Source organism: Embiotoca jacksoni, unplaced genomic scaffold (assembly GCF_022577435.1).
Source record: "Embiotoca jacksoni isolate LCO1_2020_lvr unplaced genomic scaffold, fEmbJac1.0.p SCAF_20, whole genome shotgun sequence".
Classification (NCBI taxonomy): Eukaryota; Metazoa; Chordata; class Actinopteri; family Embiotocidae; genus Embiotoca; species Embiotoca jacksoni.
This window is the reverse complement of record NW_027185341.1, coordinates 4,666,407-4,682,832: the sequence shown is the minus strand read 5'-3', so window position 1 is coordinate 4,682,832 and position 16,426 is coordinate 4,666,407. Positions and strand designations below refer to the sequence as shown.

The 16,426-nt window shown below is 41.4% G+C and overlaps 2 protein-coding genes and 1 long non-coding RNA gene across 3 annotated transcripts; all 3 read left to right on the top strand.

Annotated features, from left to right (window-relative positions):
• The first annotated feature begins 2,095 nt into the window (after positions 1-2,095).
• Positions 2,096-3,114, top strand: LOC138202070 (uncharacterized). Its single transcript, XR_011178624.1, has 2 exons — positions 2,096-2,238; positions 3,074-3,114. It is a non-coding gene; the product is annotated as an uncharacterized lncRNA (long non-coding RNA).
• A 54-nt stretch (positions 3,115-3,168) lies between these two features.
• On the top strand, positions 3,169-9,653 carry stub1 (STIP1 homology and U-Box containing protein 1). The gene is made up of 7 exons (XM_069155775.1): positions 3,169-3,364; positions 3,483-3,681; positions 4,430-4,595; positions 5,041-5,116; positions 5,230-5,286; positions 6,218-6,334; positions 7,815-9,653. The coding sequence occupies exons 1-7, from the start codon at positions 3,251-3,253 to the stop codon at positions 7,938-7,940; spliced, it is 855 nt and encodes a 284-aa protein (XP_069011876.1). The 5' UTR covers positions 3,169-3,250; the 3' UTR covers positions 7,941-9,653.
• Positions 9,654-11,018: 1,365 nt separating this feature from the next.
• crp1 (C-reactive protein 1) lies at positions 11,019-16,200 on the top strand. The gene is made up of 3 exons (XM_069155774.1): positions 11,019-11,126; positions 11,250-11,328; positions 14,548-16,200. The coding sequence occupies exons 1-3, from the start codon at positions 11,124-11,126 to the stop codon at positions 15,156-15,158; spliced, it is 693 nt and encodes a 230-aa protein (XP_069011875.1). The 5' UTR covers positions 11,019-11,123; the 3' UTR covers positions 15,159-16,200.
• The last annotated feature ends 226 nt before the right edge of the window (positions 16,201-16,426 follow it).

Genomic DNA, 16,426 nt, shown 5'->3' with positions numbered 1-16,426 from the left:
ACATTACACTTCCTTTTCCCTGCATCCTTCTTCTTGTTAAGATAGTGGAACTATTCTTCCACTGTTGCATTCAGACCCACTTGAACAAACTGCTTTAAGTCTATGAGGCTTTCCCCTTCTCAAAATGAGCAAACCCACCAAACAAAGGGCCACCACTGTGAATAAATACTGCTTTTGTTTTACCCATTTGAACCTGAGGTTTCCCTTAACGCTGAGGAGAGTGTGTTCACCCTTTCTCTCTTTTCAGGCGCTTTTGGCGCTAAACAGCGGAGGACACTGCCAAATAGGAAAACGACTACACAGGCAGAAAGAAAGACCAGACTCAATCAGGAAGTGGCAGCTTTTCAGCTGTGCCAGAGGAGCCAGGCAACTTCCTGGTGTCGTTGCCAAGGTGACTGGAAGCTCAGCCAGCTGGTGCAAGTGGGCAGCCGTTGGGTTTGATGGTGGGGGATGGCGGTTGGGATACTGGACAAGAAGAGCAGTTTAAATGTAAGCAGTGGGTACTTCAAATATAATATGCACCACAATATGAGCGTATGTTTCTACTCTGTTTCTATTTTACAAAACAGGCATCTAATCCCTCCAATAACTCAGTTTTGATCACACATTATTTGGCTGTACAATTTTGCGCAGAAATTATTCAAGATTTAAGTGGATACTGTAGGGCCTAATAATTCAGGAATAATCCTTTAGATTACGAGCAAAAGAAGCCATCTGATGGAAAGAAGATTCTGGCATATGCTAAGTAAATTTACAGTTTATTCATACCTATAATGAAAAATTGTATAATATTAACTAACACCTGTTGAGATTTCCATGATGGATATGTGACAATCAACTTGTATGATGTCTCCATTTGTAATCATGTGTTTTTCTTTTGGAACATACAGAGTTATAATTGTGTGCACAAACTTTTGTTTGTGTCAATATACTGTAAGGTCTGGGTGCACACAGAGCAGGACTTACAGTAAAACTGAGGAACAGGCTGTTATTGTGCATTTATGGGGACAAAAGCTAGCACAAAAACATTATAAAGAAGAGATTTTCTTTTGCTAAAATTAGTATTTAGATGATAATATTTTCTCTACCAAACATACCGTGCAGAGAAAATTCTCAGTACGCAAAATTAAGTTACAAATCCAATTCTATAAATCTTTATTTCAACTGCGTGGTTATTTTGTAAGATGTCGAGGTGTTTTTAATATGGTGTCCATCCCATTTAAATCAACGAGGGAGGACTTTTGTGTTCTTGTGACCGACAGATTAGTTGGTTAGACGGGTGTTCTGGGGGATCAGGGGACCAGACTGACGGAGATAGGTAAACACAGCTGGGGCCACACAGCGCTGGTGGGTCTGAAGCTCAACGGCCCCCTTCACACATTTATCAGTGTGTTTGCTCAGGGGATGTGTCCTAATCTTCACACATTGAACTGTGTGTGGCGCCTTCACAGGGGCCTAACAGGCTGGGATGAAAGTGGCCCTGTCCATAATCACGGCCTTGCACTGCTGGACCTCGTCTATAGATGGCTCTGTGGGTGGGACGTCTCAAGATAATATACTAAATTCTTGATCATAATCTGAGCCTGACACAGATTTTTGCATTCTTAGTTATCAATCATAGGTTTAAAGGGCTACATTAATTTTAGGGTAAGTTTATATTCAGGGTTTTGTTTGTTTATTCGGATGCTTGGATCGTCTTGTGCTGCAAAAAGTTTCAGCGCACTTGTGTCAGTTTTGAGGTTTGAACCCTTTTTTTTTTACATACAATCTCTGGTTTGAACCAACTATTATTGTGGGGCGCCATCTGTCGGCAGCAGTTTGACAGTCTAAGCAGCAATTTGAGTTTGCAAATCGTTTGTTTGGGGGGTGGGAGGGGGGGGGGGTTTGCATTAAATCTGTTATTAAACGAAAGTTGTTTTTTTTTATTTAACTTTCGTTATGTACTAATTCAAAACGTATTGTCTTCAAGTGTCGGAGAGGATTTGCTTATTTGCGATTATTGGGGCGTCAAACCGAGACACCCCCCCTCACCCCCCCTCCCCGCCCAGAAAAATAAACTTCCCTTTCGGCTTCCGTCGCGTTAAAAAAAAAAAAAAAAAAGCGCTTGACGTCAGCATAACAACAACCTGTCATGACAGCTCCTATGAGAACAAAATTAATCGATTAAGATTTTTTTTTTTATATACATCAAACTATATCAGTTCTGTCTCCACATGGATGCCGGGGTCCTAATATAAGGTAAGGACTATAAACCCGAGTGTCTGAAGGAACCTCGGTCTCACATGGAAATACTAATGGAGGAAAACGAGCTAACATCAGTTAGCATTAGCTTATCTCTGTTTCCCTGAGGTTGCCAAGCGGTGTTGTGGTTAAATGTTATTAAATGTCCGAGAGGAGACGGGGCCAAAAACATAAAATAATAATAATAATAGCTTTAGTTCCAACACGCCGATTTTAAAATTTTTTTTTTTTGAACTGCTGTTTAAACGAGTCCATTTATTGTGTTTTTCCTCACCGGCGTTAAACCGACAACACGGCGCGGCTGCGTTAGCTTAGCTGAGTTAGCGTAGCACCGATATGTTGTCTTTTCGCCTGCCGACGGAACATTTCGCCACGTTGTCCTCCTCGGTGTCCCTCCTCGGTGTCTCTCCTCGGTGTCCCTCCTCCGGTGTCCCTCCTCGGTGTCTGAGCACACCGCCTGAGAGAGCTGCGGCTCGACTACCAGCGCGTAAAGCAAACGTTATAATCTGTTAATGTCACTTGTTTGTGACGTATAATCGGCGGTCGTGTTTTTTTATTTTTATTTTTTTTAAAGCTAAACGCCTTTCGCTCCGGACCTCGGGTGTGTCCTGATGTCTGGACACCCAGCTGTGCTGCTCGTTTAGTTCCCGCCGGTGTCCGTCGTGTGAATAGTTAATCCACCGGTCCGGCCACCTCGATGTACTTTTATTTGATTTTATTTCTTTCTTTCACCGTGTGCACAATCGGCGGATTTGAGTGTCTCGCCGGAGGAGACGCATTGCAGTGAACGTTTCCTTAAACTTTGACAATCACCGTGTTTTCTCTCACCCAGTGCTGCGAGATAAAGAAGAAGAAGAAGAAGAAGAAGAAAAAGGACGGACAGGAGGGTGGTGGTGGTGGTGGTGGGTGGGGTGGGGGCATTCCTGAACCTGTCAACGAGCCAGCCGAAGAAACGGGGAACAGGATAGGGAAGCAGGGCGAGGCGGGCCCCGCGGAGCCGGTGGAGAAGATGGCCGGCAGCCCGGAGAAGAGCTCCACCGCGCAGGAGCTGAAGGAGCAGGGGAACCGGCTGTTCCTCTGCCGCAAGTACCAGGAGGCTGCTACCTGCTACAGCAAAGCGATTGTGAGCAGCTGTCATTGTTGGGGGGGTGGGGGGGGGGGTGGGAAGAGCTTTGATGCGTTGATGTGACGTGTGTGCGTGTTGTTTTGTTTCGTTTGGCGTGTCCCGTCCCCCCCCCCAGAACCGTAATCCGTCCGTGGCGGTGTACTACACCAACAGAGCTCTCTGCCATGTGAAGCTGCAGCAGCATGACAAGGCTCTGGCGGACTGTAAGCACGCTTTGGAGCTGGACAGTCAGTCCGTCAAGGCCCACTTCTTCCTGGGCCAGTGTCACCTGGAGCTGGAGAACTACGATGAGGCCATCGGCAACCTGCAGAAAGGTCAGAACAAACAAACAAACAAACAAATAAAATGGTGTAAATGTTGCATCATTTTGTGGCAGTGCATAATCGCGGTTTGATTATATATTGCAGAAGACACTCGTGTATTTCCTCATTTATGTCTTAAGTTCTTTTTTTTCTTTTTTTTTTTAACTGTCATTGCACTGTCCTTGTTCTCAGTGGTCTCAGTCAAAGTGCTGACCCTGGAATCTGCTGTAAATCCGTTATGTTTGTGATAATCAAATGAGTAAAACGTTTGCGCCGAAATAAGCTCTTCTGCTCTGAGGTTCTTTGTGAGCACACCATGTGTTTGCATAGATTTTCTATAATGAAATTGTTGACTTGTCTTTTGTGGAACAAGACATGTCAGAAGGAAAGAAAGCTTATAGTCCGCCTCTGCTTTAAAATTTGCTTTGGTCAGAGTAACTTCTCTTACATGTTTGACCTTCACTGTGCAGAATTATTTGCAGCTACAAGACTTCAAATTCTTCTGTTTCTCTGCGATCACCTAAACTCTGAGTGAAGGGATTTCACCAAATAACATAATATCTTATCCAACGGTTAGATGTTTGAAATGAAAAATATTTGCATATTTACAGATTCTAATGGCTGAGCTGAATCTGTAGCCTGGTCAACGTAATAATTAATATTTTTGAACCTACCGGGAGGGGATCTTTAATGAATCAGTTTAACAGCAAACCAGTCACTGTAGTAATGTGTGTATGTGTTTGCATTATTTATTTTACAGCTTATAACCTGGCAAAAGAACAAAGGCTGAACTTTGGAGATGACATCCCCAGCGCTCTACGCATCGCCAAGAAGAAGCGCTGGAACAGCATCGAGGAGAAGCGCATCAACCAGGAGAACGAGTTACATGCTTACTTGACCAAACTCATACTGGCTGAGAAGGAGAGGTGAGGCTGTGAAGCAACATGCTTGTTTGTACAGTAATGATGCAAAACGGTGAAATGAGCCTGTAATGGTAAACGGTCTCCACTTGTGTAGCGCGTTATCACCTTGTAGGTCTCAACGCGCTTTTTACACTGTTTTCCATTCACACACACACGTTAAACTGAGCCGCCGTGCAAGATGCTCACCATCAGCAGCACATTCACACACCGGTGGTACGCCACGGGGAGCGACCCGGGGTTCAGTGTCTTGCCCGAGGACACTTAGGCACGTGGACAGGAGGAGCCGGGGATCGAGCCACCAACCTTCTGATTGGTGGGCGACCCGCTCTACCGTCTGAGCCACAGTTCATGCGTTTCCTTCTTTTTAAACTGTGTCATCGCCCTGTCGTGTTGATGTCGTTTTACTTTGGATGGAGAGATGATTCATCATACGTTTGTATTTTTGCAGAGAACTAGAAGAGTACAAAGAAAAACAGGATGACAATCAAAACGGAGGCGATGCTGCTAAGATTGCATCAAAACATGTACGCTTTTACACTCGTGTTGAATTCATTCAGTTGTTGCACTTCAATTTGAAAATTCATGTACTGAATGTAATTTATTATGTCTGCCTATTTTGGTAATGTGACCTCTTAAGGACAAGTATCTAATGGACATGGATGAGCTCTTCTCTCAAGTGGATGAGAAAAGAAAAGTGAGTCTTGAAATTGATTATTACTACTTATTGATCGTGTTACACTGTAAGTGAAATTATCCACACACACACACACACACACACACACACACACACACACACACACACACGTGGGAGAAAAAGCAGGAAACATCCTTGATCACTGACAAATCCAACACGCAGACACACACAGATCACGTTCAGTCACATTGATGCACCTTAATTAACAGAACACACCTAGCTCACGTCGTCTCTTTTAATTGTTGACATAGCAACGACAGAAATAGACTCACACACACACACTTTCAGATTTGAGCACAGACGTGTCGTATTTATTGAGAGTACATTCCGCATTGCTGCGTGGCTGCATATGTGATCGCATCTGTTAAAACTGCAGCTACACTGAAGACAAACAGTGACATTTTTTTTCATTTTTGGCCCAAGCTGTTCCCATGGTAACAGTCAGTGTTTGTTTGCCAGACATTGCTGTTGTTGACTTGACTGAGGTAATTGTTGTGTAATTGTCAGTTGAAATGACACCTTGCTGTCTGCCAGCAGGGTGCTTCTCTTGTGTTTGTTTGTGTCGGGAGGTGTTCAGTTTGGAGCTCCGTGATCCTGATCAAAGTTCATACAAACATAGTTTTTACTCCTTGATTAGTATTATTGGGATGATTTTTTTATTTTTTTATTTTTTTTTTTATCAATAACACTCGTGCTTTTGTACAATGTTTAATATAAAACTGGCTTCTGTGGAAAAAGAACACATTAGTGTGGATATGATTGTTAAGCATCAGTTTGTCGTTATGCTGTACTAAAGCCTGTGAGACTGGAGAGGACCGTGTTTAAAACTATATCAGTGTTTTGGTTGTAGGTAAAGTGCATTCATGAATCTCCCTGTTAGATCAGAGTGACTCTTGCTCTGCTGTGGGTTTTTTTTTTCCGGTCCCACCAGAAGCGGGAAATCCCAGATTACCTTTGTGGGAAGATCAGTTTCGAGTTGATGAGGGAGCCCTGCATCACACCCAGTGGAATCACCTACGACCGCAAGGACATCGAAGAACACCTCCAGGTAAAATGGCTGTTACCTGCATGCTGGCGTTCCGGGAATGTACTTTTTCTTTTTCTTATTTCCACTGATTTACTTATTTGTTACTGTGAAGCTCATGTAATGTGGGCACACAATACTCAGAAATGCCTTGGCATGTTTAGGAAATGAGTTGCGGCCAAATAAATCAGTGAAGAAAACTCAGCAAAAAAAAACATAACCGCGACAATTTAAGCAAGAAATGTTGCATTGAAACTTGTTTACTTTGGCTAACGGTGCCGCTGGTAAACGAATCCAGATTTCCCTCAGTGTCTCGTACAAAATGCAAAATATGTTAATGTCTGCCGGATGATGTTGTATTTACTGCGTGGGGTAAATTCTAAGTGGTGCGTTTAGGCTGCGTCTTCCTCAGGTTCATTCAAAAAAAACCTTGTGAGGACAAAAATTATGGCCATAAGGATTTGAGTCCAATAAGCAACCGAAAAAAACTATTTTTGAAATTTTATTACAACTCAATGGTGAAATTTAAATACCACTGACTTTGTGTAGTCGTATTGAGGGATGTTACGATATCGGATTCATTTCACGACCAGGAGAATTCACAATAATGATATTATTGCAATATCTCTAGAAAAGTTTAGCAATAATAATCATTTTAATTTTATGTTTTTATTTTGTGTTTTGTCTCTTTTTTTGGGGGGGGGGGCAAATTACACTGAAAATACAATCCTACAGGATGTTGTGTTCTTTGCTATTTTCTTTACATTATTTAACACTTTTTTTGGCCAAGTGATGATTTATCCGAACATGGTCTAGACATGTCTGCTATTCTTTTCTTGTCCATGTGCTGGATTCTTTACAATGTTATCATATACGTGTTATTAACATCATATCAATATATCACTTTTAAAATATCACAGTCAATACCGGCATATCGTGACGCCCCTAGTCTGACTGCCCCTCTTTGAGGATTTCAGTAGTCAGATACACTAATACAATACACTACTTTAAAAACGATATTTTCAGTTTACATGTGTAACCAAGTGTAGTATAATTTAGTCACAAAGATTTTTCTTTAAATATTAATATTACTTTAATTTTCAATCCTAAAAGATGATCGTTTAGGCCACATAAACTCAGACAGATGGTTGTCAAAGTAAAATATTACAACAGTTTATTCAGTGGTATTTAAATTTTCAATAATTACAAATTTGGTAATGCTTAAATTTCAAGATTAGATATTTAGTTACTGATAGGAGTCCAATCTTTACAGCCCTTTTTTTTTTTTTTTCCCTTTTCAGTCCATATAATATTTGTTTAAAAGCCGTGGTTCACCTCCAACTTGTGGAGGGTAAATTCAAATGAACACTATCAATATACATTTCTGCTGAATCAGTCCACAGAATATACTCTTATTAATATATTACAGGTGTGGTGGTACCCAAGTACATCAAATATGACTTGCAGCTGATAAACTCTAATATTTAACCGTCTCCCTTTGCAGCGAGTTGGTCATTTTGACCCGGTTACCAGGAGTCCCCTGACCCAGGATCAGCTGATCCCCAACCTGGCTATGAAGGAAGTGATCGATGCCTTTATCCAGGAGAATGGCTGGGTAGAAGACTACTGAGAAGACGACGCCTATTTCTCCTTCACGTCCCCCTTCTCTCTCTCCCCCCCTCCCCTTCCCTCTCCCCCTCCCCCGCCCCGTCAACATGAAGCCTGGACAACATGAGACTATAGAGAACAGATCACCCCTTGCCTGGGTAAGTACTGTACACGGGCGGGAAACGCCTCACTCCGGACCACCAAAAGGGAGCCACGTATCTTGCTCTGCCTCCTCCCCACATTTTATCTTTGCTGTAAAAGGTCCCGCTCCAGCTCGCCGAGGCTCCGTGTTCATGTCCTGCTGCTCCCTTTAAAAAAAAAAAAAAAAACAACAACAAAAAAAACTTCTCTTTCTGGTCTTTCTCTCCTCTTCCTCTCTGTCCTGCTGTTCCCGGTCTTTAAAGCCGGACTCCTTTCTCTACTCTAAATAGGGGGCCGCGTTCTCAGGTCTCTCTTGCACCCTCCATACTTTATCTCTCTCTTTCTCTCAGTGCCACAGTCCTTGGAAAGCATCAGCATTGCAATCCAGTGTTTTACATCTACCACCAATAAAAAAAAAGAAATAAACAAAATACACACTTTGGTGGCAGAATCCATGAAGACATTTGCCTATAATTTGGCATTTACTCCAGTATTTTGTAGTCAGTTTTTCATTAGAGCATTTGCCCACCTCCTAATGTACATTTGAAGAAGTGGAAATGCAAATGCCAAAAAAAAGAGAAGAAAAGCTGTTTAAAATAAGGTTGACTTGTTTGTATGCAAGTTTTACATGATGATAACTCATAAGGGGAACAAGTCCCTTTTCTGCCCCCTGGTGGCACTTCATACATACCCAACCATGTCACCATACTGCCCAATATTTAGTTGTCTTTTTTCCTTTGCATATCAATCACACCCCATTACAGACAATTGAGATGATTTGAATGTATGCATAATGTATAGTTTAGGTTTAGAGTCGACCTTCAGTAATTCAAGATGGGTTTTTTTTGTTTTTTTTTTATCAGCACATTGGAAGGTTTTAATGAGAAGCCACGAACTGGGAATAGATACAACATTTCACACTGCTGGATATGAAATCAAAATGTTTAAATGTTTGACAAAGATGTGCTCAGACGTTGTGTTTGGCTCGTGCCGTTTGCCTGGAACGACCGTGGACTCTCACACAAAGCATGAAGTGAATCTTCTTCTCCTTTTGCTGTTAATTTCACGCACCTTCTCCTCAGCGTCACGCGCAGGAAGAAAACTGTTGCAGCAGCTTGTGTAGAACAATCGTCTAAGTTGAGTCCTCTCGCGTGAATCTTTTGAGGCTCACTGGCATCACTGCGCCGACCTCTGCGACAGAAATGCTGGAAGAGTTACGACTATCCTGTCTCATCCGTACCTCGGTCTCTCTGTGAAGCCCCTTTTCAGTTCGCCGCTGTTAGTTTACAGGTTTTTCAGCTGAATGTGTCCGTGGTGAATTCGGCCTGTCGGTGGTTCGTGTCTGGGCTCAGGCAGTGTACATAATTTGCTGGTGTATTTCAGATTTTATTTCTTGACAACATAGGGTTCTTTTTCTTTTTTTTTTTTTTTTTTTTTTTCTTGAGAAATCCTAGAGCTTGAGAAACTGTATTAAATGTAGATATGTTGATAACATAAATGCCTGATTCCGTTTTCATTTGTCCCCATTAAACCGTGAACTTTGTGTTTGTTTGTTTGTGGTGTTTCTGACACATTAAAGAGATACCAAGTGTGACTGCAACTCTGCTGTTTATTAGACATCCATTGAATTAACAGGTTTCCAACATGGAAATAATATAATTACGCGGAAAATTACAGCGCTGCAGTACAATCGATGACATGAGCCCTATAATTAATGCTGATGTGGTGAAGCAGGTGATTGTTTAGAATCTACAGCGTACGACTCCACTCTAATTCTGACAGACTAGTTTACATACAAAATGTTACATTACCCGTTTTGAGTCAGTGGCGGTGTAGGTTTAACACGGTCAGATCTGCATTATACCGGATATGAGCTGTTTGACAGCAGTGTGGTGGTCCAGTGATTAGCACTCTTACCTCCCAGTAAGAAGGTTCTGCGTTCGAAAGCTCGCCTGACGGGGGTCCTTTCAGTGTTGAGCTTACATTTCCCTCCAAGGGGTTTTCTTCGGGCGCTCTGGCATTCCTCCCTCCATCTAAAGAAAGCATGAAAGTTCGGTTAATCGGTGATTCTGAATTGCCTGTGAAATTGTTGTCTGTCTTTCTGTGTCGGGATGTACCCCGTCTTCCTTCAAAGTCAGCTGGTATTTTGGGACAGTGTCAAAACCACTGCCATTACTCTCAGTGGTTGCACTCGTTCAGGCAATGCTGAAATATTAGCTGATTGTTCAATTGGAAAATCAATGACAGAATTATTCATATTGATCTAAAAATTCAGTAATGCGGGAGCATCTGTGGAAAACTTTAAGGTTGAACATTTTATGCTTAATGCAGTTGTTTTTGTATTATTTGATCCACTCTTTTTTACTATGCCACTGCTAGAAACATATTGCACTGATAGATGAGGTTAAGTTGTATACACAAAATTTTCTTCCTTGAACTGAACATGTTTAAAGCCAAATGGTCTCACAAAATAATAGCTGGTTGTATCAATTTAAAGCTGGAAGACACAGTCCCTGCTCACTCTGTAAAGGATGATCTTATAAGAACTGTTCCTTCAGTAGAAAGCAAAAGTTCAGTGAAAATTGTTCCCATTGATTGATGCGGCTGAGGTTTTTTTATTTTATTTTATTATTTTTTTTTTAAATTGGCACTAAATATTAGAGCTTCATCAATAATCTCAGCAACAGAGATTCTCTCTTTTACACTAAAAATAAATGAAAGAATCTGTTTTCTAATGTGAACTGACCACCCTACTTATCCTCCATATAAAGATCTGTAGTGACTACAAACACAAGCAGAGTTACATAACAGTTAACAACAAACTGATATTCGCCCTGATGTAAACACGATGTGGACACACATGGAGGTGAAATGATGTGTGTGTGTGTGCGCTGCGGTCACATGGGCAGCGTCTCTCTCAGCCCTCACACACCGGGCCTTTTGTCAGAGCATCCGCTACAGAGCTGACGTCATGGCCTGTGCTAGGAGGGAAGAGGACTGGGCACGGGTCATCGGTGAGTGAGGCTGAGTTAGCAGCATAAAGGATTAACAGAACAACATCAAAATGGTAAGAAAGGATGTTTCCTTCTGTAACTTTTCACAATATTTTGCCTCTAATGAAGTTTAAGAGTTCAACAATTGATATAAATTTGGATGTCTGATCCTGGCTTGCCTGTGTGTGCGTTTGCAGATTGTCAACACGGCGAGGTGTGCTGCGGTTCTGGTTGGTGTTGCTGTGTTGTCTTTGACTTTCTCCTCAGCCACACAAGGTATGGATTTAAGATCTAATTTATATCAGTAAAAATTATGATTTTGATCTGAGTTTTTGCACAAAGTTCACCTCCAGAGGAAGATCAAAATTGTTCATCCTTCTCAACCTTCTCCAAGAAGGCCCATGAGGAAACGTATTATTAAAGAGAATATCCTTCAACCTTTAAGACCTCCAAGAAATGTTTCTTGTGGTTTCTCATAAGCTTTCGACACCTCTCTTCTCTAAATTTTAGCGTGATTCTCTCATTAAAAAAAAAAAAAGATACAGCACACTAATATTCTTTTGTTTCTGTGCTGCCTGTCCTTCCTTTAAATCCAACCAAAAAAAATGTCGGTAGGATTCAAATGTGCTGACTCAGCAGGCCACTGAAAGACATCCCAAAGATCGATTCCTGAACCAAGCTTTGGTCGACGTGGACACATGCTTCAGATTATTGTGTCGTTGATTTTCAAGCTTCAATTTCTGCACCGAGAGAATCACATTCTTCTTAAAAAATTGTCCTGATGTCTTAGAGAATTGAAGATGTCAGTCACACGGTCGGGTTAAGCAGCAAAACGTTCCAAAGACAAGACAAACCCTCGTCCGTGTTGGGATGGTGCTCTTCTGGTCGTATAGATCTTGTCCCCCTCATACCAGACAAACTGCTGATCCATGAGTCCACTTTAGTCTCATCCCTCCATAAAAGAGACCGCCACGACTCTGCAGAGAGCTTCTATTTGTTTCTTGCACACCGAAGTTGACTTTTATGTGCTTTCTGGTCGAGAATTAATCGCGGTGAGGTTTGCAGGAGTGGAGTCTTTGCTTGTTCGGTCTTCTCCTTATAATCTGTTGCTTTAGTTCCTGACTTCAGTGGCTGCTCTTGTTACTCTCTTGCAATAAAAAAAAAAAAAAGGCTTTCCCAGTTCTTCATTTCAAAGCTTTAAACTTGTGTTTGATGCCACCAGTCGTCGCTTGGAACTTGGAGAGAGTTGTATCTTTTTTAAAACATTGCCTTTTTGGTCTCATGAATTAGCTTTTTCAAGGTTTCAAGGTTGTTTTTGAGGCAGGTCCTTTGTTGTGTGTGGTTGTGTGTGTGTGTGTGTGTATATATATATATATATATATATATATGTATTTTATAGTCATACCATAGCATGTCGTACGAAATATGGCAAAAAAAAAAATCATACCACAGCATGTCGTCCGAAATTTGATAAAAAGTCATATTTTTGACGACATGCTATAGTACAACTTTTTTGTGCTATTCCTGACGACATGCTATAAGTATGACTTCCGTTCAAGTTGTTGAAGTCAACACAGTGGTGCAGCTGTCAGCGTTGTTGTCTCTCAGTTTAAAGGTACCGGGTTCGATTCCCACCTGGGACTTTCTATGTGAAATTTGCATGTTCCTGCAAAATGAATAACCTAAAAGTAAAGTTTGTTGTCCATAATATGGGTGATTAACTTGTCCATGATGTAAAATATTACATTCAAACAAGAACATGCAGTCCTCCACACCAACTTCCAGGCCCCCTATCGAACCCAGAATCTACTGATTGTGTGATGACAACGCTTGCTTGGAACTGCACCATTTTGCTGCCTTTACTGCATGCTTGTCTGACTTACATGATTTTTAAACATATTATGGTAGAGATCAATGGTGCAGTGGTTGGCATTGTTGTCTCCCAGTTAGAAGGTTCCAGGTTCAAGACTAGCTCTGGAAAGGATGACATGAACATCTCAGATGAAAAGCCACATCAAGGGCAAGAATTGAACCTGGAACCTTCTGACTGGGAGGTAAGAACACTAACCACCACACCACCATGCTGTCTTAATTAAAAAGTTTAAAAGTCATATAAGTTATATAAGTCAGACAAACATGAAATAAAGGTAGCACAACTTTGCAGTTGACATCTCACAATCAGGAAGTACTCGGTTCGATCAGGGGCTTGGAACTCTGTCTTTGGAGGATTGCATGTTCTTGCTTGGAGTGTGACTTTGTCACATTTACGACTACATGATGTTTGTTTTACATCATGCATGATAACAAGTTAGTCGTCCATATTTTGCTTTTACTTATGCAGGAACATGCAAATTCCACATAGAAAGTCCCAGGCAGGTATCGAACCCCGGACCTTTAGACTGTGAGACGATGACACTGACAACTGCACTATTGTGTTACCTTATGAAATTTGAACGGAAGTCATACTTATGGCATGTCGTCACAAATAGCGCAAAAAAGTCATACTTCTTTAATGTCGTCCGAAATATGATCAAAAAGTCATACTATAGCATGTCGTCGTAAATACAATAAAAAAGTCATACTATAGCATGTCGTCCAAAATGTGTCATATTTTATGGGGTTTTTTCGGAAAAAAAAACCCCGTCATACTTACATACATATTTTGGATAACATACTATAGTATGACTTTTTCTTCCTTTCTTAAACGACATACTATAGCCTTACGTTTTTTGTAATTTTTTTGGACGAAAAAAACCATCATACTATAGTATGACTTTTTCTTCATATTGTACGTTTTTATTTTTTGGAGGAAAAAAAAAACGTCATACCATAGAATGACTATTTTTAAAAAATTTTGGTCGAAAAGAACGTCACACTATAGTATGACTTTTTAAAAATGCTTTGGACGTAAAAAAAAGTCATACTATAGTGTGACGTTTTTCAATATTTTGTACAACATACAATAGTATGGCTTTTTCTTCATATTCTACACGACATACTATAGCCTTACATTATAGTAATGTAAGTAGTATGACTTTTTTTTTTTTTTTTTTTTCTTTTTTTCATAAATGTGTACGACATGCTATAGAAGTACTTTCTTTTTCATATTTTGGACGACATACCATGACCTTTTTTTAAAAAAAAATTTTTAAGTATGCCCCGACCCGCTGGCAGCTTGATGTGCAGCATGCGAGGGCCTGCATATCACTGCTTGCAGTTTTAATTGCATTTTGAATCTGTCAGTAGCAAAACAAGCACTTTTAATAGTGGACATTAAGCAGGCGCTGGTTAGGTAACTTAGCTAAAAGTCTATAAAGTGCACATTGTACAGTGGCAGCTGAGATATTGGTTATTATTGCATCTTCTACTGAGCTTTTACCTGTGAAGGTATCTGTAACCTACTGTATGAACAAATAGTCCTATCTCCAGCTGCTTTCTCTGCTCTTTAGGTGACTTTATGTTGTTCACACAGTTTTACTGTCTCATTAACTGTAGTGGGTCTGAGTGACAAAGTCCTGGTCTTCCCCTATGAGACGGACTTCAGCTTCGTGGCCCTGATCCCGCAGAAGGAGATGGGGCTGCGGGCCTTCACCCTCTGCATGCGTGTGGCCACCGAGCTGCCGGAGGATCGGCAGATCATCCTTTTCGCCTACCGCACGGCCGACTATGACGAGCTCAACGTGTGGCGCGAAAGGGACGGACGTGTCTCCTTCTACATGAGCGGCGACGGCACCTTCTTCCAGCTGCCTCCCCTCACCACCTTCCGCACCAGCCTGTGCCTCACCTGGGAGTCCCGCACCGGCCTCGCCGCCTTCTGGGTGGAGGGGAAGCGGAGCACCTACCAGGTGTACAAACCCGGCCACACCATCCGTCCTCAAGGCACCGTCCTCCTGGGACAGGACCCGGACAAACACCTGGGTGGGCTGGAGGCCGTGCAGAGCTTCGTGGGGGAGGTAACTGATCTGAACATGTGGGACTTTGTTCTGTCCAGGAGCATGATCCAGGCCTGGCACTACGGACACAAGGTCCCCAAGGGAAACATCTTCGACTGGGCCACCATGGAGTACGAGCTGAACGGGAACGTGATAGTGGTGGACGATGACTGACTCGGTGTGAAGTCCGGTGCGGGGAGGGGTCGGGCTCCAGAGATCGGTGTTGGACTCGCGTGCGTTCTTGTCTTTCTCATATTAAGTGTTGATTTATGTCCCCCAGCCTTCAGTTCCTCCAGGAAGTCCACAAGTCTCTGTCTATCTGTGATGTTGCGCGAGGAACCTCTTGATGATTAGATGTTACAATATATCGATTACTTGTCCTCCTGTCTAACCTGTGCATTGGCAACCAGAGCCAATACTCCACCTGCATCTTTCAAGCCTTCTGCTGAATGGCGACTCAGTTTAAGATCAGTAACACCGATTCTAATTTCTGCACGGCACATCAGCTTCTTCCTTTGATTCCTGTGAGAACACACGGGTTAATATCAAGCGCAAAGGTTGATGTGCCACATGCATCCATAGGGTGGCACTCTGTGCTAGTTTACATCATGCAACTCGTCTCAGATGAAGTGCTATCATACGCGCATCCACTAATGTGATATGACACCAATAACTCGAACAAGAATTCAAATATGTTAACCTTGGTTTTATTTGCACACTTAAAAAAAAATAAAAAAGCAAAGCATGATGTTATATTGCATTTAAGAATGAACTTTAACATCCATTAATAATGTAGTTTCATTTAAAAACTGTAAATGATTTGGTTAAATTTGATTGATGAACTAACTAGTTTTAAATTGATTTGTCACAAATAAACATATAAACTGTAACATATTTCAGACACTATCATGCATGCAGTTTTTTTTCCTTTGTTAAATGATATTGGTAATAAAAATATGGTTGATATTGGAACAGTAAACAGACCGAGATATTATTCCTGCAGCAGACTTTATGGTTTTAACTGCAACGAGAGACAAATAACGATTATCATGTTTAAAATGCACCGCCACTGTGATGCCTTTGGTTAGCGTGTACTCACTCATGAATTTTCAATGCTTCCACTGATGTAAGAGCGCTTTTGGTCCTGAAATAAAATCTTTCCATGATCTGCATAACTGATAATGTTTGTTATTAAAGAGAATATTTCGTCTTTGAACTCTTGCAGCTTCGTTTTCATCTACTTTTTGCATCCACTTTAAAGAAAGTATAACTTGTATTCATGATTTCAAAAGGAGAGTTATTAGATTGATTTTGTTGCTGTTTGTTAAGGAATGTTCAGGGGTGCAGAAAGGGGGGGGATTCATTTTCTACATAGGAATTAATGATAGAATGGATGGAAATCCTCACAAGGTTCCTCATTAATCAATGTTTTACTGATAAAG